General features: G+C 41.1%; 1 protein-coding gene across 3 annotated transcripts in view; it reads left to right on the forward strand.

Moving 5' to 3' along the window:
* The window catches only part of RBL2 (RB transcriptional corepressor like 2), a 59,031-nt gene that overhangs the window by 16,683 nt on the left and 21,983 nt on the right, over positions 1-20,365 (forward strand). Inside the window, exons 11-23 of one of the 3 annotated variants that reach the window (XM_066349744.1) lie at positions 133-236; positions 1,890-2,027; positions 2,842-3,006; positions 3,678-3,786; positions 6,047-6,316; positions 6,503-6,783; positions 6,867-7,043; positions 11,170-11,241; positions 11,808-11,913; positions 12,504-12,709; positions 13,268-13,432; positions 18,940-19,111; positions 19,253-20,308. In XM_066349744.1, coding sequence (XP_066205841.1) covers positions 133-236; positions 1,890-2,027; positions 2,842-3,006; positions 3,678-3,786; positions 6,047-6,316; positions 6,503-6,783; positions 6,867-7,043; positions 11,170-11,241; positions 11,808-11,913; positions 12,504-12,709; positions 13,268-13,432; positions 18,940-19,110 — 1,964 coding nt within the window. In that variant the 3' untranslated portion in view covers position 19,111; positions 19,253-20,308. Of the gene's footprint in view, positions 1-132; positions 237-1,889; positions 2,028-2,841; positions 3,007-3,677; positions 3,787-6,046; positions 6,317-6,502; positions 6,784-6,866; positions 7,044-11,169; positions 11,242-11,807; positions 11,914-12,503; positions 12,710-13,267; positions 13,433-18,939; positions 20,309-20,365 lie in introns of those variants that run through there. The other 2 variants (XM_066349743.1, XM_066349745.1) reach the window with 2 other exon arrangements.

Genomic DNA, 20,365 nt, shown 5'->3' on the forward strand with positions numbered 1-20,365 from the left:
GAAGTGCATATAGATGAGGTGTTGTGTTGATTTTTAAATTTCATTTGGTGGGCCGGGGGATGGAATGGACCTTTATTCTTCACAATATTTATTTTCTTCGCATGCGATTTTTGTGTTTTGTTTTTAATCCAGAAACGGCCAGCAGACATTTTCGTTTTGCAGAGAGGCTGTACTATAAAGTATTGGAATCTGTTCTCGAGCAGGAACAAAGAAGACTTGGAGACATGGATTTATCTGTAAGTGAATAACCAGTGTATTGATCAATATGGTCAAATGTAGTTTTCTGTCAGCCCCAGGCTCCAGGACAAACCCCAAAACAAAACAGGCCCTTGCTGTAGAAAGAAATGACCCCTGGCCTTGTGGGATGAGGGCTGGCACCTATGCAGACTTGTGTTCCGAGTTCTTTTATCCCCAGCCCCCACTTAGCACCTGACGGCGGCAGGCCGTGTTGTATAGCTTCCAGCTTCTGTGGATGGCAAAACTTTAATCAAGCATTAAAACATTCAAAGTTAAGCTTGAGTCTTTAGATAACAGAATTTTTATTCAAGCCTTATATAGCTGTGGTTTTCAACCGCCGGTCTGCAGACCGATGCTGGTCCACAGGAGTTAACCAGCCTAGTGTGTGAAGATTACAGAGTCTATAATCATGGGGTCTGTAACCTTCACACAACTTCAGTGTTGAACCCTTGCATGCACTGTTTCCGCTCCACGGACCAGTGGTTGAGAAGCACTGTCATATAGCAAGAATACATTGAGTATGGACTAGGGAGGACTTGAGTCCACGTTTTACTGGCTTTGACCATTCACCACTGGCTAGTGTCAGAATTTTTATAGCATCCAAAACTGATAGTCTACTCATAAACAGTGAGCCTTCAGCCACTCGCTTCTTCCTGCAGCCACTTGTAACCTCTATTCTAGTTTCTCTATGAATTTACCTATGTTAGATACTTTATATGATCATATAGTATTTGTTCTTCTGTGTCTGGCCTATTTCGTTGAGCATAATGTTTTCAAGGTTTGTCCATGTTGTAGCATGTATCAGAATTTTATTCCTTTTTAAGGATTGAGTAAATATTACATACACACACCACATACATATGCATATATTATCTTTTGTTTATTCATCTGTTGATGGACATTTGAGTTGTTTCCACCTTTTGGCTATTGTGAATAATACTGTTGTGGTCATAGGTGTACAAGTATCTATTTGAGTCTTTGCTTTCAGTTCTTTCTGGTGTATATATTGGATATTAATCCCTTATCAGATACATGATTTGTAAATATTTCCTCCCATTCTGTGGGTTGTCTTTTTACTTCACTGATAGTGTTTTTGATATTCGAAAGGTTTTAACTTTGATGACATGAAATTTACCTTTTATTTATTTTTGTTACCTATGTTCTTATGTCTACATAACATAATTCAAAAATAATATGTACAGTTTTGGAAGATAAATAAGCAAAGTAAATAAATGTTAAAATCATCTATGATTATGTCACCCCAAATAAATATATTGACTTTTGGTCCATGACCATCCTAGCCAAGTCCCCTGCCTTCCTTCCAGCCACCTTTTTATGACAGTGGCCTCTGACTGAAAATATATTTTGTACCATCTTTCCAGATCATTGTTCTGAAGCATCAGAATGCATGTATATTAGCTAGGGATGTAATCTTTTGTATTAGCTTGATTTTATAACATGCAAGATTTTGAAAGTTGCTAAAAATGGGCTTTTTTATATAAAATTAAGAAAAATTTTATAAGAAAATAAGCACATACTTCTCACTAACTCAGATAATAAGACTTCCTTTGGTATTTTTATTTAGCGTGACTGGACATGAAATGGCTTGTTACGTAGGCTAATATTTCTAAATCTTAACAACTGTTTTATAGAGCATTCTGGAACAAGACGCATTCCACAAGTCACTCCTGGCCTGCTGCCTCGAGGTCGTCACTTTTTCTTACAAGCCTCCTGGGAACTTTCCATTGATTACTGAAATATTTCATGTGCCACTATATCACTTTTATAAGGTATTTTTAAACATTTGATACTAATGAGGAAATTGTAGATGTGACCTACTTCCCATTATTTGCCATCTAGTTAGTTAATTTCAGTATCTATGTACATTTCTTCTATTTTTGATAACATGTTTAATAATTTCTACTGTATTTGGGGAGCAGAATAGAAATAATCTTAAGAACTATTTAAATAATTTTAAGATACAATGAAGACCTATTCTCAGTAAAAGCTTCATTGGAGTCCTTTCATTCCATAAAGGCTTTTAGAATAATTTCATTTTATGAGCTTAAGAAGGTTTTTAAAAAATAGCAAAAATATCACTAATTTGTATAGCAACTGCTATAATTACATTATGGAAATTAAATAATATTGAATGTGCCTTTCAGAAACATTTTCTATGACATGTTACATAGAGGCACAGAGTAATGGCATTGATTTGGTAGTTTTTTCTTCTTAATATTATTTAGTGTATGAATTCAGATAAAGTGCTCAAAACATTTTTATAGTGGCATAGATTGAATATTTAGAGTTTTAAAATACGAAATACAAAGAATAATGTTTTCAATCTCAATAGCTAAGACATGTTCTTCCATTAAATTTTTTTCGAAAGACAGCACTATAAAAAGATTTTATATAACTCACACAGGCAGTGTAAACATTATTTATAAAGACAGTGAAAAGAAGAGCAGCTGTTTCAAAAGGGTGTACTAGTCTTTAAACTTGTAATTCTTTGTAAATTCTTGTCTATATAAATATATAAGAAATAGTAAAACAGGTTTGTAGAAAGGTGATGCTGTTAACCGAGGGCACTTGCCTGGGTTTCAGGTGATAGAAGTGTTCATCAGAGCAGAAGATGGCCTCTGCAGGGAGGTGGTGAAGCACCTGAACCAGATCGAGGAGCAGATCCTGGGCCACCTGGCCTGGAAGGCCGAGTCACCCCTCTGGGACAAGATCCGGGAGAACGAAAACAAGGTTCCCACCTGTGAAGAGGTTTGTGACAGTATCTTAACATCTCTCTGTGAGAAACGGACAGGCCCTAGTCTCCTCAGAAGGCTTTTCCCAGGGAGCAGTGACACTCAGTGTCTTCCTTCTGCAGGGTGGGGGGTGCGACTGGCTTAATGGTGCAGTCACCCCTGTGTCTGATAGGAAACAGGAATCAGAAATCATTTGTGATGGCCCCGGTGTTCCGTCTTGGTTCCTTAGTCAAGTTTCTGTACCGCAGAGTGCTCCAACACTCTGATTCTCCAAATCATAAGGAGTGCTCATTTCCTGTGTTGTATTTACTTACTGGGTTTAAACATTTTTAATTTTGCCACAATTTATTTTAACTTAAGTATATGAAAGTGGGAAAGGCAGCTGGAAACTGGACTAACTGATGAGCCAAGATAGTTTCCTTGACCTTAGATTATTATCGTATTTCTAATTATAAAGCATTTTTGAATATTAATTTATTTTTAATATATTGATTGATTTTAGAGAGGAAAGTGGGGAGAGAGAGAAACCTCAATTTGTGTTCCAATTATTGATGCATTCTTTGGTTGTTTCTTATATGTGCCCTGACTGGGAATCAAACCCATGACCTTGGTATATAAGGATGACACTATAACCAATGAACTACCTGGCCAGGGCTGAATAATGGCACTCTGTGTGAATCTTTATAGGTCATGCCCCCTCAGAACCTGGAAAGAGATGATGTTTGTATTTCTGGCTCCCCCTTGACTCCCAGAAGAGTGAGTGAAATTCGTGCTGATACTGGAGTACTTGGAAGAAGTAAGTTTAAAATACTAAGACAAATATTTGGGGGCCTAATACTTGGGGATTTCAATTCCATTTAAGCCTGCAAGTGAAGTTCATGAAGAAAATATTCTGTGCGTTATAATGTCACATGGATGATGGATAAGTAATGCTTTTGAAGAGTACTTAATCCTTTTGAGTAGTGAGTTTTTTGTTTACCCTATGAGTGAGGACTTACATGAACGTTCTTACTACTCAAAGGGTTAAAGAATCCATAAGGAAAATGCATGATATAATGAGTGTCTTTAAAAAGAAATAGTATACTCTATATTAATGTTTCCTAGTTTGTAAATTGCTTGTTTTTATAGATAAATATAAGCATAGAAAAGGACTGAAATGGAAAAGCCAAACTACTAAGAATGATTATTGCCCTGGCTGGTTGGCTCAGCAGTAGAGCGTTGGCCTGGCGTGCGGGGGACCCGGGTTCAATTCCCGGCCAGGGCACATAGGAGAAGCGCCCATTTGCTTCTCCCCCCCTCCTTCCTCTCTGTCTCTCTCTTCCCCTCCCGCAGCCGAGGCTCCATTGGAGCAAAGATGGCCCGGGTGCTGGGGATGGCTCCTTGGCCTCTGCCCCAGGCGATAGAGTGGCTCTGGTCGCGGCAAAGCGACGCCCCGGAGGGGCAGAGCATTGTCCCCTGGTGGGCGTGCCGGGTGGATCCTGGTCAGGTGCATGCGGGAGTCTGTCTGACTGTCTCTCCCCGTTTCCAGCTTCGGAAAAATACAAAAAAAAAAAAAAAAAAAAGAATGATTATTGTTGGGTGGTAGAATTCCAGGTAATTGCTGTAAATTTTTAAAGGTGAATACGTATTACTTTCAGAATTGGAAGGAACAGAAGAGGCTCCTTAACGGTTGAGCTGTCTGATCCAGTTGGGTTCAGACAGGTCCGTGAAGAGGACTGGGTGGCCTGAGCATACTCAGCTCTGACTCTTGTCAGGGGACCGTGCTCCACGGTTAATGTGGCCACAGTGCTGGCCCAGCAGGGACACAGAAGGGGCGTTGTGCTGTTCATCCGATTATATTTTAGCTGGCTCTGACACATCTGCCAGGTGGAAAGTTCAAGTTTACACACTTTAGATAAAACTACTTTCTAAAAAGCCATTCTGTAAATTTAGAGAGTTCTAAATCCTTGGATGCCATTAGAAGGATATTATTGTTATTAAGTGAACTTTTTAATAGAATTGGTGAGTGCCAGCTGTCCAAGAAAGACCAGTTTCAAAATCAGTAGTCAGTGCATATCATTGTATACTCACTAGATCTGGATGAACTACATGAAAACTTACCCATTTTTGAAAGAGGAGTCATAATGTCTTAACTATTTTTTGTCCACTCAGATCTATAGATCTTTCCATTTTAAAAGCCCACGGCTGCACATATGAAAGGAGGGAAGGAATGCTTCTCAAACATGCAGTTGGTGTGAATACTGCACAATTGACTACACCATACTGGTTGATAGAGTTTCTGTTAGGGAAGTTTTGGAAATAGGGGTGATGGTTGTACACCACTGTGACCGTAATTAATCCCAAAGAATGGTATACTTAAAAGCAGTTAAAATGGCAAGTTATGTTATGTATATATTTCACCACAATTTAAAAAATTTAGTTATACCAAAGGCCACTGAATTGTATATACAATTTTAAATGGGGAAATGTATGAAAATTACATCTCAAAGTTGTTTTAAAAAAATAAGTTTACTTGAATCCAAAACATGTGTCCATTCTTTCTGAAGGACATCAGTGAGTTTCAGTAACTTGTCGAATGTGGACAGAGATAAAGATTTGTAAAACTATTTGGGGGAAGAGTCTCCCAGATAAGCCCCCAAGGGTGGCCCACCCATCAGGTCCCCTGCTCAAGTAGTGGGTTTGGGGTGAAACCACATTTTACATGAGTGTAAGTAGAAACTGAATCTGGCCAATACCATTATGGAAAAAAGGAATAATTCTTTAAATTGCCCCGCCCTTGTCAAGGCCGTGTAGTAATGAAGGGCAAGGTCTCGTTTGATTTAGCAGAATGTAGAGTGAAGAAGGGACTGGGAGACAGAAAAATTTTTTTTTGAATTTTGCTCATAACAGTGGTCAATTGAGTTTTTATTACTTGAATGTAGCTATGATGTGACTCCTATAATTCTTGCTTTTAAATTAAGTTTTCCAAATACTAATTAGTTTACAGTGGGGATGGAAGTCTGATTTCAGTCTCCCTACGTTAAATGGTTTGGTTTCTTTTTTGTGTGTGACTGCAGGCATGATGTCACCAGCTACGTTATATGATCGGTACAGCTCCCCAACAGCCAGCTCTACCCGGAGACGGCTGTTTGTGGAGAACGACAGCCCCTCCGACAGAGGCACCCCAGGGCGCGGGCCGCCCCAGCCCCTGGTCAATGCTGTGCCTGTGCAGAACGTGTCTGGGGAGGCTGTTTCTGTCACACCGGTCCCTGGACAGACCTTGGTAACCATGGCAACAGCCACTGTCACGGCCAACAATGGACAGACTGTGACCATTCCTGTACAAGGTAAGGACGGCAGAATCGGATACTGAGTTCTTTCTCTGCGGCACTCACAGAGAAAGTGACCTGGGATCGGGCTGGAATGGTGATAGAGACGGGCGGTAGGAGGGGAGGAATTGGAAGCCCTTGCCTGGCGAACATTCTGTTACTAACATTTCCTTTGTGTCTTTTTCTCTTTCTAACAAACTGTAGGTATTGCCAATGAAAATGGAGGGATAACATTCTTCCCAGTGCAAGTCAACGTGGGGGGGCAGGCGCAAGCTGTGACTGGCTCCATCCAGCCCCTCAGTGCTCAGGCCCTGGCTGGAAATCTGAGCGCTCAGCAGGTGGCAGGTACAAGCTTGCAAGTCCCCGGTCAGGTGGCCGTTCAGCAGATCTCCCCAGGCGGCCCCCAGCAGAAGCTGGGCCCGGCTCAGGCCGGCAGCAGTGCGCGGCCCAGGAAGACCAGCTCTCTCTCCCTGTTCTTCAGGAAGGTAGGTGTTCTTGTACCCTGATGGTCACGAGCTCGGGACATGTGTTAGAGGACAGCGTTTGAAACATTGTGTTTATCTACCAGGTTTACCACTTAGCAGGCGTCCGCCTTCGGGACCTGTGCACTAAACTGGACATTTCAGATGAACTAAGGAAAAAAATCTGGACCTGCTTTGAATTCTCCATAATTCAGTGTCCTGAACTTATGATGGACAGACATCTGGACCAGTTGTTAATGTGTGCCATTTATGTGATGGCAAAAGTGAGTATTTTTGAATATAAAAGTAAAAAGATGCTACTTCCTTACTCTCAGAACATTTTTAACAGCTTTATTGAGATATAATTCACATTCCTCATAACTCACTTAAACATGCAACTCAGTAGATTTAGTACATTCACAGTATGTGCAACCATCCCCACAGTCAGTTTTAGAACGTCATATTCCGTTGTATGTATATGTCGTATTTTCCATTTTTCAGTGTATGGATTTTTCCCACTTTTGGCTATTTATGAGCATCTGTGCACAAGCTTCTGCATGGACGTTTCCATTTTGGTCCATATCTAGGATTGGATCGCTGGGTCACATGGTAACTGTGTAACCACCTGAAGAATTGCCAGACCGTTTTCAGTAGTCATGGCACCAGTTACATTTCTACCAGCTGCAAATGAAGGTCCTCATTTCTCCACATTCTCATCAGCACTTTTTATTATTTTTTTTAAGTAATTTATTGAGGTGCTATCTATGTAACAGAATTAGACATTTTTAAATGAACAATTCATTGGCATTTAGTCCATTCACAATATTGTACACCCACCATCTCTATGTATATACGCAGAGGTCCAGTTCACTGTCCCTCAGACCGTTGGAGGGCTGCCACATACAGTGCTCCTCTCACTGACCACCAATGAAAGAGGTGCCCCTTCCGGAAGTGCGGCAGGGGCCGGATAAAATGGCCTCGGGGCCGCAGTTGGGGGACGCCTGGTATATAGTTTCAAAACATTTCCATCTCTACAAAATAAAACTACTTACTAATTAAGTAGTTTCTCTCCATTCCCTCTCCCCTTAGTCCCTGGTAACCGCCATTCTACTCTGTCTCTAAACCAGACGGTTCTAGGTGCCTCACATCAGTGGAATTTTCTAATATTGGTCTTTTGGGGACATGTGTTGTTTCAGTATAATGTCCCCTAGATTCATCTGTTACAGTATGAGTTATATAATTTTTTTCCTTTTTGAAGCTGAATAACATTTCCTTGTATGGATATATGTAGTACACTTCGTTGATCTATTCATCCATTGGTGGACACTTGGGATGTTTCCACTTTTGGCTTTTTGAATAATGCCACTGTGAACATGGGCATACAAGCAGCATTACTTTGAGTTTTGGGTTTCAATTCTTTTATGTATAAGCCAAAAAATGGAATTTGTGGGTATATTAATATACTAATATAGTCTGTTTCATATTTGAGGGGCTGCCATTTTGTTTTCCACAGCAGCTGCACCATTTTACATTCCTACCAGCGGTGCAGGAGAGGCCCAGTGTGTCTACACACTTCCCAACGAGGTTTCCCTTAGTTCAGCCAGCCCAGTGGGTACTGACTGCTACCTTGTCGTGGTTTGATTTGTATTTCCCCAATCATTAGTGAGCTTGAGTGTCTTTCATGGTGTTTGTTGGCCTCTATCTGAGTTGGTCTGGCCCCCGCTCTGGGTGTGAAGAGCTCTCTCATTGTGATGCTGGTTTGCAGTTCTCTGTTGACTAATGATGTCAAGCACCTTTTCATTTGCTTACTGGTCATTGGTATATTTTCTTTGGAGAAATACTTGTTTAAACCGTTTCTCCATTTTTGAATTGGGTTGTTAGCTTTTTTTGTTGTTAAGCTGTAGGAGTTTTTTTTAATATATTCTGGATGCAACTCCCTTATCAAATACTGATTTGCAAATATTTTCTCTCATTCTCTGTGTTATCTTTTCACATGATAGCATTATTTGAAGCATAAAAAATTTTAATTTTGATGAAGTCAGTTTATCTTTTTCTTTTGTTGCTTGTGCTTTTGGTGTTATAGCTAAGAATACATTGCCAAATCCAAGGTTGTAGGTGTGTCCCTGTTTAAAGTTTTATTGGATTTTCATGCATTATACCAACCTTGCTTGCATCCCACTTGCTCTTAGTGTAGAATTCTTTTTATATGTTACTAGATTCTGTTTGTAATTATTTTGTTGGAGACTTTTGTCCTATTCACAAATACTGGTTTGTAGTTTTCTTGTTAAAAAGAAATAGGCTTGGTCTGGTTTTATCAGGGTAATAGTGGGCTCGTATAATGGAGAGGGGAGGAGTCCTTCTTCTTCTGTATTTTGGAAGAGTTTGTGAAGAATTTGTATTCTTTGAAAGTTTCATAGAATTCAGAAACATTCTTTGAAAGTTTCATAGAATTCAGAAACATTCTTTGAATGTTTCATAGAATCCATTGGAGCCTATGTTTTGTGGGTAGTTTGATAAAGAATTTTTTTGTCGTAAGTTTGTTCATGTCTTTTTCTTCTAGAATCAGTTTTGGTAGTTTGTGTCTTTCTAGGAATTTGTATATTTCCTCTGTGCTAATTTGTTGGAAACTCAGCTATTCATAATATTCCCCCTTTATAAAATTATTTTCTTAGTAATTCAAGTCTTCGTTTTGTCTTGGACAGTCTCGCTCAAGGTTTGTCTATATTGTTCATTTTGTCAAAGAACCAACATTTCACTTATTAATATATACTCTATTATTTCTGTCTGCTTTAGGCTTAGTTATTGCTTTCTTTTTTCATCGTATTAAGATATTTGGTTAGATAATTGATTTGATGTCTTTTTTAATATAGACATTAACAGATCATTTCAGTGTTTTCTAATTTTTCTATTGATAAAACTCATTGTTTATCCAGGTATGTTAATTTCCACATGTTTGTGAATTTCCCAGATTTCTGTTAATGATTTTTGGTTTCAATCTAGTCTGGTCAAAAAACACTTTATATAAATTGAATCCTTTTAAATGTATCAGGTTTGTTTGTAGCTTAGCACATGGCCTAGCCTGGAGAACGTTCAGTGTGCACTTCAGAATGTGGGTGCTCTTGTTATTGCTGGTCTGCTAAGTCTAGTAGTTCCTAGTTTTGGAAAAGTCTTCAGTTTCCTCATTGATTTTCCACTAGTTGTATCCATTGTTGAGAGTGGGGTATTGAACTCTGCAAATGTTAATGTTAAATTATCTGTTTATAATTGTTATAGCTTCCTGATGGACGAAATACCCCTCTTTAGTAAACTTTTTTAATTGCAGTGACTGGTTAATAGGATCATACAGCTTTCAAATATAATCTTTTGTTTTCAAGTATTTTACAGTGTGATATTTGTGAAACCACCCAGCTTTTGGGGGTTGCTGTCTGCACATTTCCCTTTCCATCTTTTTCTTTCAAAGCTATTTATAGTTTTAAATCCAAAGTGTCTTGTAGACAGTGTACTCATACTTTTATCCAGGCTGACAGTTTTTGCCTTTTGCTTGTGTTAATCCATTCACATTGAATGTTATATTATAACTGGATTCCTGTCCATTTTACTTCTTTTATGTCTCATGTCTTTCGGTCCTCTTCCTCCTTTACTGCTTTCTTTTTGTATCAGGTGATTGCTTTCTAAATGTGGCATTTTAGTTTCAGTAATAACTTTCACTTTATTACTTATTTTTGTGGTTATTTTAGGGCCCACCATATACCTATCTGTCTATTGGTCTGTGTATCCTTTTTCTTAAGCTTGAGGTATAGTTGATACATAACATTGTGTGAGTGGAAGGTATAAGGTGTGATGGTTGACGCATGCATACATTGTATCACTACCACAATAAGCTTTGTTAACTCCATCATCTCACATAACTTTTTTGTTGTGAGAACATTTAAGATTGGTCTGCTAACAGCAAATTCTGTTTTTTTGTTTTCATTTTCTGAGGTATTTATTTCATGATAACTTTTCTGGATATTGGACTCTAGTTTTTTTCATTTGAGCACTTTGAGTATGTTGTTCCCCTGCCTCTGCCTCCATAGTTTCTGCTGAGAAGTTCTCAATTATTTTATCGGGGTTCCCTAGTAAGTGAAATACTGTTTTGTGTCCCTCAAGTAAAATTCTCATTTGTTACTGTAGATTTTATTCCAGATCTTGGTTCAGCTACCACTTAATACCTCTGTTGCTGAATTTTAGTAGATGTCCTTTAATAGGTATTTATTTGTTGTGTGCCTTGAGGACCATTTCCAGAGACTTTAAGTGACTGATTTTTAAATGTAATTTTCACCAGTTTCTCTGTAAAGCAGGTTTATAACAACTCCACACAGTATTTTGCTGGAAGTCGATTTCACTCAGAAAATACTTATTCTTTTCCAGGTCACAAAAGATGACAGGTCCTTCCAGAATATTATGCGCTGTTACAGGACCCAGCCACAGGCCCGGAGCCAGGTAATGCTGTTTCCTTCTAGGTCTGGAAGATAAAACTTCAAGTCTTTGATGAAGACGGGAAATGAACCAGAATTGATTCTGTGGCTTTCTCTCCAAAAGTTAGTGATAGGAAGTACCTGACTTCTTAATTCAGCTAATCCCAAAAAAGATGTTGGTTTCTGTGTCACCTTTCAGTCTGATTTAGAAACATAGTGCATTTAACCAAGACACCATTTCATGACATTTTAAAACTTAGTTTACCTTTAATAATCATCATCTAAAAGAGGAAGGTATGTGAGAATTGGTATTTGGCTTAGAAAGACTTGCTTTTATAGTTGGGGACTATTATCGCTCTGTTATATTGTAGTCAGTACTTGGAATGTGAAGCCAGACAGGCCTTGGTGTAAACCCTGGAACTGATATTTAAAAGGTAGAGGACCTTGGCTGCATTTATGAACCTCCCCTGAGGGGGAGACCTGTTAGCACATATGGTTGTTGTGAGAAATGTAAAAGCCACGTCAAGGTGCTGGGGTCAAGGGTGTCCTTGGTGAGGACTAAGCTCTCCCATTCCTGTGGTCTCCTGGCAGGTGTACAGAAGTGTTTTGCTGAAGGGGGGAAGGAAGAGAAAACACTCCGGCAGCAGTGAGAGCAGCAGCCATCAGGGTTCCCCAACAGAGCTCAACAAAGACAGAAGTAAGTGGGTCTGGATGAACACGCAAAGTAAAGTCAGGAGCTTCTCTTATTTTTATGCCTAGAAGAGGATTACTAAGTGAAATTAGTACTAAGGAAGCAAACTATTTTATTGGCAAAAGATTTGATGGAACAATAAACAGAATTCTAAATTTAGGAACCAAGTTGCTTGTCCTTTATCCCATAGCTTTGAGTCACACTGTGCAAAACATTTTTCTCCAGGGGAATCAGGAGGTTCCAGGCAGGAATTTGTTGGCCAGAGTTCCAGAAAAGTCCAGCCTGTCAACTGAAACCATGTTATGGAAATTCCATCCCTAACTGTCCCACTTAATGCAGGGCGCGGATCCCAGACAACCTGGGTGTGACTCAGTGGAAAGGCTTCGGTGTGCCCTTCCCATGCTTGTGGCCTGGGAGTCACGTTAGGACATGCTGTCTCACCTGCGCCCTGCTCCCCGCTGTGAACTAAGTGCCCCCTTGCTGCTAAGACAAGCAGAGCTGATAGCTGTGCGCCTCTTCTGTCTGGCTGCCTTTTCTGTTTTCAAAACGACCCGCACCAGCAGCCACGCTCAGTGCCCTCTATTGTCCCCACGCAGCCAGCAGAGACTCCAGCCCTGTCATGCGCTCCAGCAGCACCCTGCCTGTGCCGCAGCCCAGCAGCGCCCCACCGACCCCCACGCACCTCACGGGGGCCGGCAGCGATGCGGAGGAGGAGGAGAGGGGAGACCTCATTCAGTTCTACAACAGCATCTACATCAAACAGATCAAAACCTTTGCCTTGAAGTACTCGCAGGCCAGCACAGTAAGTCTGGGGGCCGTCTCCCACTCCTGTCCACTGGGAGGGATGCGGAATCCCTTCAGCTTCTCTGCTCCATTTGTACCAGCTTCTTTTACAGAGAATTCTCTTAAGTAAAATGAAGTGTAATAATTGGGTAAAATTATATTGTTGTGTAGTAGAACAGGAGGAATAGATGGTCTATGGATTTCCTACAAACAGAACAGGACAAGAGAGCGTGGGTTCCAGTTGTCCAGGGCTTAGCAGCTGCGATGATCCTGCACGTTAACTTGTTCCGTGCCCCGTTTCCTCCTGTATAAAATGGGAATGAGCGTGGTCCCCAGTTCATGGCATTGCTGTGAGGATTAGATGACAATGTGCTAAAAACGCCAACCGCGGCTGACACAAAGCAGGTGTTGACATGTTGCTGTCTGTATGGTTTTCTTGGTCACTTCTTGCTGTCACTGTTGACCATTCAGAGCATGGGTTTATTAGGCCCCTTGACCCTTATAAAGATAACCACTTTCAGAAAGTCCCTGGTTAGAACTGTTGTGTAGCTTCTTAGAAAGGCTGATTTTTTCCCAGCTGGACGCTCCTCCACTGTCGCCGTACCCGTTTATCAGAGCGGGCTCCCCGCGCCGGGTGCAGCTGACCCAGAGCCACCCCGTCTACATCTCCCCGCACAAGCGCGAGGCCGCGCCCTCGCCTCGGGAGAAGATCTTCTACTACTTCAGCAACAGCCCTTCCAAGGTGAGCCTCGCCGTTCCTGCGCTTCTCCTAACTCCACAGGCCTGAGGGGTCTAGACACGGGACTGATGGGAAAGGGGCCAGGTAAGGCCCGGGGGCGGGGGGAGCCAGGTGTGGGGGACAATCTGAGAGTTGAACAGTAAGGGCTCGGGGTCTGTTTTCATTCCTTGCTTTTCCTATTTGTGCATTTTTAACATTCTATTGTGAATCTGGGATTTTGTGGGTTTTGTTAACGTTTGTAAAATTTTAAAATTCTGATTTTTATTAGGGAAAGCAAATGTAGATCTCTAAATTGCTTACTTGAGGACCTGTCTCTCTGACGGCAGCATGGCGTCGCTGTCGTCTGTGTGCTCCGTCGGAGGGAAAGGGGCATTGGCACAGTGCAGTGTGACGTCATCAGCACAGACTCGTGGCCGCTCTGCTGTAGTCTGTGACAGGGAGGGAGAGGGAGGCTGGAGTCAGGTCGGGATGGGGGACAGTGAGCGAGCTGTTAAGAACTTGAACATTTTTAAAATAGAAGTTGGGATAACAAAACATAATGGAAAAACTTTCTATAATAGCAGCAAAGTATCGGTTTATCCCTGTAGAAAAATTATTAATCCTGAATTAGAGATTTTAAAAACTGGATTAAATGAAGATATACTAATGTTTCTGAACAGAAAGACCAGATCATAAATGAAAAAAATACATTTGTCAAAATACTCAGTTCAAAAGGCCAGCAAAGGAGGAAAAGGGAAGAACGTAGGGGAAAATAGCAAACAAAGAGCAAGTAAATGGAAACGGTCTAAATAGACCAATTAGAAAGCAGAAATTATAACTGGATGAAACTTTAAGAAATTATAACTGGATGAAACTTTAAATATAAAAAATTATGACCCAAGTGTCCCATTAACTGATGAATAAATAAAATGTACACCCATACGATGAAGTACTTCTCCAGTAAAAAGTACTGGCCTGCTACACCATGGATGACCCTTGAAAACTTGGTCAGAAAGTCAGTCCCAAAAGGGTAAACAGTGTCTGGGTCCACTGTTAGGGAATGCCCAGAGTGGGCAGGTTTAGAGCAGAGAGGGACGAGGAGTGCCTGCCTTTGGGGGGCGGGGTGCTCACGGTGCAGCACTTCTCTGGAATGACAGCTCTGGGGACTCCCTGAGAACCACGCGCTGTACATGTCAGATGGCTGAATTGTATGGCATGTGGCTCCCGTCCCAGCAGAGCTGTTTCATAAAGTAAAAGGAGAAGGAAAGTTATACTCTGCCGCACTAGACTAAGGACAGCTTGAACGCTACATTAATATCCTCAATATTAACACCTGAAAAGAACATTATCAGTGATAAGATGTCATTTCCTAATATTAGAGAATATATGTAATCCTAAATATGAAAAAGAAATCCTAGTCGAGACTTGATAGAACAAGTAGAGAAAATCAGTGAGGATGCTGAAGATGTGGACCTTGTTATCAAGCAGACAGTGACCGGCATTGCTGGCACACTCTGCTGGCACCAGGTGCGGACGTATGCACAGCGGTCACCGGGATGGGCCGCAGGACAAGCCTCAACATATGCTTTCAAATCGTGTATTTCCTCTGACCACGGTGGAATGAAATTAGAAATCATTAACAAAGGTATCTGGAAAACCCCTGAAGCTTTGGAAACTAAATTACATATTTCTGTGAGTCAAGGAAGAAGAAACATTGGAAACTATTTTGAACTTAATGAAAACCTAACATCAAAATTTGTGGAATGCAACAAAAGCAGTGCTAAGAGGGAAATTTATAACACTAAATATCTATATTAGAAAGAAGAACCTGACCTGTGGTGGCGCAGTGGATAAAGTGTCAACCTGGAAACACTGAGGTTGCCGGTTCAAAACCCTGGCTTGCCTGGTCAAGGCACATATGGGAGTTGATGCTTCCTGCTCCTCCCCCTTCTCTCTCTCTCTCTCTCTCTCTCTCCTCCCCTCTCTAAAATGAATAAATAAATTAAAAAAAAAAAAAAAAGAAGAAAGGTCTCAAATTAATGACCTAACACTTCATCCTAGCAACCAACCAAAGGACAGGAATCAATGACAAACAACTAAAAGTAGAGAAAATTAATTAAGGCCATTAAAAGTTAAGTTTTTTGTTTGTTTGTTTTGAGAAGATAAAAAAATGGATGCATCTTTGTATAGACTAAGCAGGAAAGAAAGCCACATTACTGCCTGGCCTGTGGTGGCGCAGTGCAGAGCGCTGACCTGGAACGCTGAGGTTGAAACCCTGGGCTGGCGCAGTCAAGGCACGTAGGGGAGGCAATCAGTGAACCACTAAAGTGAAGCAACTATGAGTTGATAATTCTTATTCGCCACCCCCTGCAAAATCAATAAAAATTAAAAATTTTAAAAATAATGAATGATAAAAAGCATGCTATTTGATGTAAAAAATGTGATCATGCTGTTGACCACTTCCAAAACATATTCAAAAAGAAGTTTTTATAGCCCTGTTATCTATTAAACAATCCAGCATACATTCATTCATGATGAAATTTTCAGGGGACTTCCTCAACCTTGTAAAGACTATGTATTTTAAAAATCTATAGCTTATGTCACGCTTCCGAGTGGAAGACTGAGCGCCTTCAGGAAGAGGGCAGGGGTGTCTCCCCACTCCTGCTCCACTCTCAATGCACGGCCGGCCCAGACAAGAAGGCGAGATGGGGAAGACAGCGGTGGAGAGGGCGGGACGGTTTCCCCATTCACAGCCTAACTCGACAGGGAGAAATCGAACTACAAAAAGTTACTGGAACTGGTATGATTAGAGAAGTTACATGATTAATATACAAAAATAAAATGTATATATACTAGCAATGAGTAATTATAAAAATAATTTTTAAATACTATAAACAACATTAAAAAATAAAATACAAGTAAGTCTGATTGATGCGGCAGGACTTGTATCCTGAAAACTACACAGTCTTGGTGCTTGGCAAGAGAAATTAAAGACACAAAATGGAGAGCTATATAGATCTCATGTTCACGAATAGAGAAACGGTGCCAGGATCTCAGCTTCCTCCTGTTTTACCTATAAATTCAACCCAGCTCCTGCCAGACTCCCAGCAGAATTGTCTGTATACAATGCAAAGGAACTAGAACACTCCAAACAACTTTGCAAACACTTGAAGCACTTACGCTGTCTGATTCTGGGTTGGAAAGCTGTAGTCATCAAGGCAGAGTGGCAGTGGTCAGAGGGCAGACACAGGTTAACAGACCAGAACAGAGCCCAGAAAAGATCACACACATGGCAGGGCGCAAGCGGGTTTACAGTTGTGAGTACCTGGGCAGTTGGTGTGATCTGTACAGAAAATATACAATCATCGCTGTAAACCTGCTTTTGCCCCACCCTGCATATGACTGTCATCAGCTGATTTTCAACAGAGGTGCAAAAGCAGTTTCATGGAGAAAGGAAAGCCTTTTCAACAGGTGGTGCTGACACAGTTGGGTACTCATATACAAAAAATAAACTCAAAACGAACAACAGACCTAAAACGAAGAACCTCAAGTTAAACCTCAGGAGAAAATCTGTGTGAACATGGCTTCTTAGACAGCATCAAAATCACAGTCCCTAGAAGATTGGTATATTGGATTATCAAAATTAAGAATTCCTGCTCGTTAGAAGATAGAAAACAAGCCACAGACTATGAGGAAATTTTACAAATCTCATAGCTGGTAAAGGATTTGTATCTACAATATATAAAAGATCATCAAAACTCAAAAGGCAGACCAACCAAATTTAAAAGTGGGCAAAAGATTTTAACACATTTCACCTATAACGTGCCTACTGAGAGTGGCAAAATCTATATATTGCTGGTGAGAAGACAAAATGGTGCAGCATAGCCATCATACCTGGAAAATAGTTGGGCAGTGTTTTATCGAGTTAAACACACCTTTACCATACAGCCAGTAATCTCACTCCTAGGTATTTACCCAAGTGGGATGAAAACTTAGGTTCCTACAAAAACGTGCTCAGGAATGTTTACGACTTTATTCCTAATTGCCCGAAAGTGGAAAACAACCCACATGTCCCTCAGCTGGTTAATGGGTAAGCCACCCTGCGGCAGACCCAGCAAAGAGCACGTCCCGCTCCACAGTGGAAAGAACAGACTACTGACATCACCTAGCAGCAAGAATGAATCTAAAGGCATTTATGCTGAAGTGAGTCACCGACTCGGCAGGCCCGTGGGGTCCCGTTTCTGGGGCATGGTGGGACGGGACAGGGGCGACCTGACTAGGACTAGGAGGGAATGTTCTGGATGAAGGAGCTGTTTTAGATCTTCTCTGTGGTGATTATATGACTATATCTGTCAGCCGTATGGAACTGTACACTTACCAGGTTGAATTTTAGGGTCATCCAGAAGAGTGACTTTCAGTCCTGCTTGTACATTAACCACAACCTGGGGAGGTCTCAGAAAAAACTGTAGCACAGAATTGGGAGTTTCTCCAATAACTGAATGCAGACTTAAGACTGTTGGTTGGAGAAATATTTGTCATCACGACTTAACAGGTGATAGCTGAGATCAAGGAAGAAAATTACCAAGTGAGAAGTACCTTCGGTCTAGAACCAACCGATAATAGTCTACCCAACATTTACACTACCATGAGAAAACTACCGAATAACAAGGTCAATTAAGACAACTGACCATTAGTGACCCTTGCCAGGGCAGTTTCAGTTTGTTGAACAATAACTTACGGCAACACTGCTTAGACTAAATAATGGGGCGGAAATAATACATCAACAGGGGACTAAACCGTGGTGCCGACATTCTGTAGAATACTAACTAGATGGTGTTCGAGGCGCGAGCCACATATGCCGACGTGGGAGGTCTGGGAAGAGCTGAGACAGCTTCCGGTACTAGCTGCACGTGAACAAGCTCAGTGTGCTTCCCAGTAGGAAACGACACGAAGCAGCACATGAAAAATCACCACCAGAAAACGATGTGATGGAGTGACTTCCGGGGCTTCGGAGACTTGACACTAATGGCACTAAAAATAGACCCAGTCCCTGGCACCCTGACAGCGCTCTCTACAGAGGCGCTCCTCACAGACAACTTGCCTGACTTTTCTTGATCCTCCCAAGGGTACTATGTAAACATTACATTCTAGATCATCCTAATAAATCACAAAGGACTCTTCAGGGAATTAAGGCTTACTTGTGAAATTCCAGTTAAGAATGGCTGCTAGACTATAAAGAAAAAAGGGCACAAGACTATAAAATCATGCTTTTTTTAAGAAAAGAAAGTGGGGCTGTGTGGAATTGATTAAATATGGCATAGCAGCATTTGTGATCTATAACTGTTGTACAAAGAGATCGCATGTTTGTTAACTCTGCCGTTTTGGAAGAGTGGACATCAGGTCCCCTCAGGAGCACATTAAAAACAAGTACTCTTCAAGGTAGACCACTTCATTCTAGGTACTTTGTCTTCACTCTGAATTTTGTGCACCCGCATTTTAAAGTTTTTTATATCAATTTCCCTTTACTCCAGAGACTAAGAGAAATCAACAGTATGATACGGACAGGAGAAACACCAACCAAAAAGAGAGGGATTCTTTTGGAAGATGGAAGCGAATCACCTGCCAAACGGCTTTGCCCAGAAAATCACTCTGCCTTATTACGCCGCCTCCAAGATGTAGCTAATGACCGCGGTGCCCACTGAGGTTAGTCTGTTGTATTGAAACTCTTTTCACAAACTGTTTAACAGCATCATTTAATGCATGCTAGATTATGGGGCTCTTTCCTTTCATCTTTCCAGTACCCTTATTTTTCTCATCCCATCTGCCTTTTTTCCTACCACTCAGTGCTTGCCGTCAAGGCTGCTTAGCACCCAGCCTGGGATTTTTAACTTGGGCACGGCTCTGACAGGTACTGTAGAGAAAGCATGCTGCCGTATGTGTCTGTCTCTGTGGAGGGCTCCAGCAGAGGCCCTGGACTGCAGCCCGTCCCCACCTGTCTGGTCCGCTCTGGCTCTCCCGGGGAGCCACACTGGAATGAGGTATTCTGGTCTAAAACGCTTGGTAGGAGTGCGAGCAGTTGGCATTTCCGAAACCTAACAGGGGAGAGAGCCCGACCCAGATGGCCCACGTCCCCCATCCCGTGTGCTCCCCTCCCGCCAGGCGTGCTGCAGTGTGGCAGGTGCTTGGTTGTCTGCTGTGCAGTGTGTGAGTGGACTCGGGTAAGAAGTGGCACTTTAGGGCTGCACAGGCATAACTTCGTAGCCCAGAGTTGGCTGTATATTGTGACGGCACTTTCTATAATGTGAACGTTACTAAGTACAAAACTTCTAGACTAAACACCCAGTATCTTCTTTGATGCTTTTGTACTTTTTTAAAACTGTTAAAACCCCAGTAGCCACCTTTGGGGCATTTATTTTAAATTCAACAGGATTTTTTCCCCCATTAATAATTAGGATCAGCTGGCTAAGGGAAGATTTCAAATCAAGTTGAATTAAGTAAATTAATATGAAAAATTATGGCCTCTTCCTTTAGGAGGTAGTTATCCAAAAAACATGTCAAATAAGATATTTATTTTAAAATATCTTTGGGTGTGTTTCTAGCAGTTCAAAGAAAGTGTAGATTGGAGAGTTTAGGTTTTCACAAGTACATAGTACCATTCATACAAATTAGAAAAGGTTATTTAACACCTACTGAATTTCTCTATACATAGCTTTATTAATCAGTATTGTTCCAGCAGTTTTTAATGTGAAGGAATAATCTCAATAGGGAGAAAATTCTGTTGTAAATTCCATCAGTAATAAACAGTTACTAGGTAACTTCATGTTGCTCCGAAAAGAAACACGGAACTGAACACTGCTCAGTTAGAAGAGTGTTCTGCAAAAATATTTATAAAACCTCTTCAAATACTGCTACTGTAATTTTATATGAAAATAAGTGTATTTTTCAATAAAGCATTTA

Source organism: Saccopteryx leptura, chromosome 9, assembly GCF_036850995.1.
Source record: "Saccopteryx leptura isolate mSacLep1 chromosome 9, mSacLep1_pri_phased_curated, whole genome shotgun sequence".
In the NCBI taxonomy this organism is placed as follows: Eukaryota; Metazoa; Chordata; class Mammalia; order Chiroptera; family Emballonuridae; genus Saccopteryx; species Saccopteryx leptura.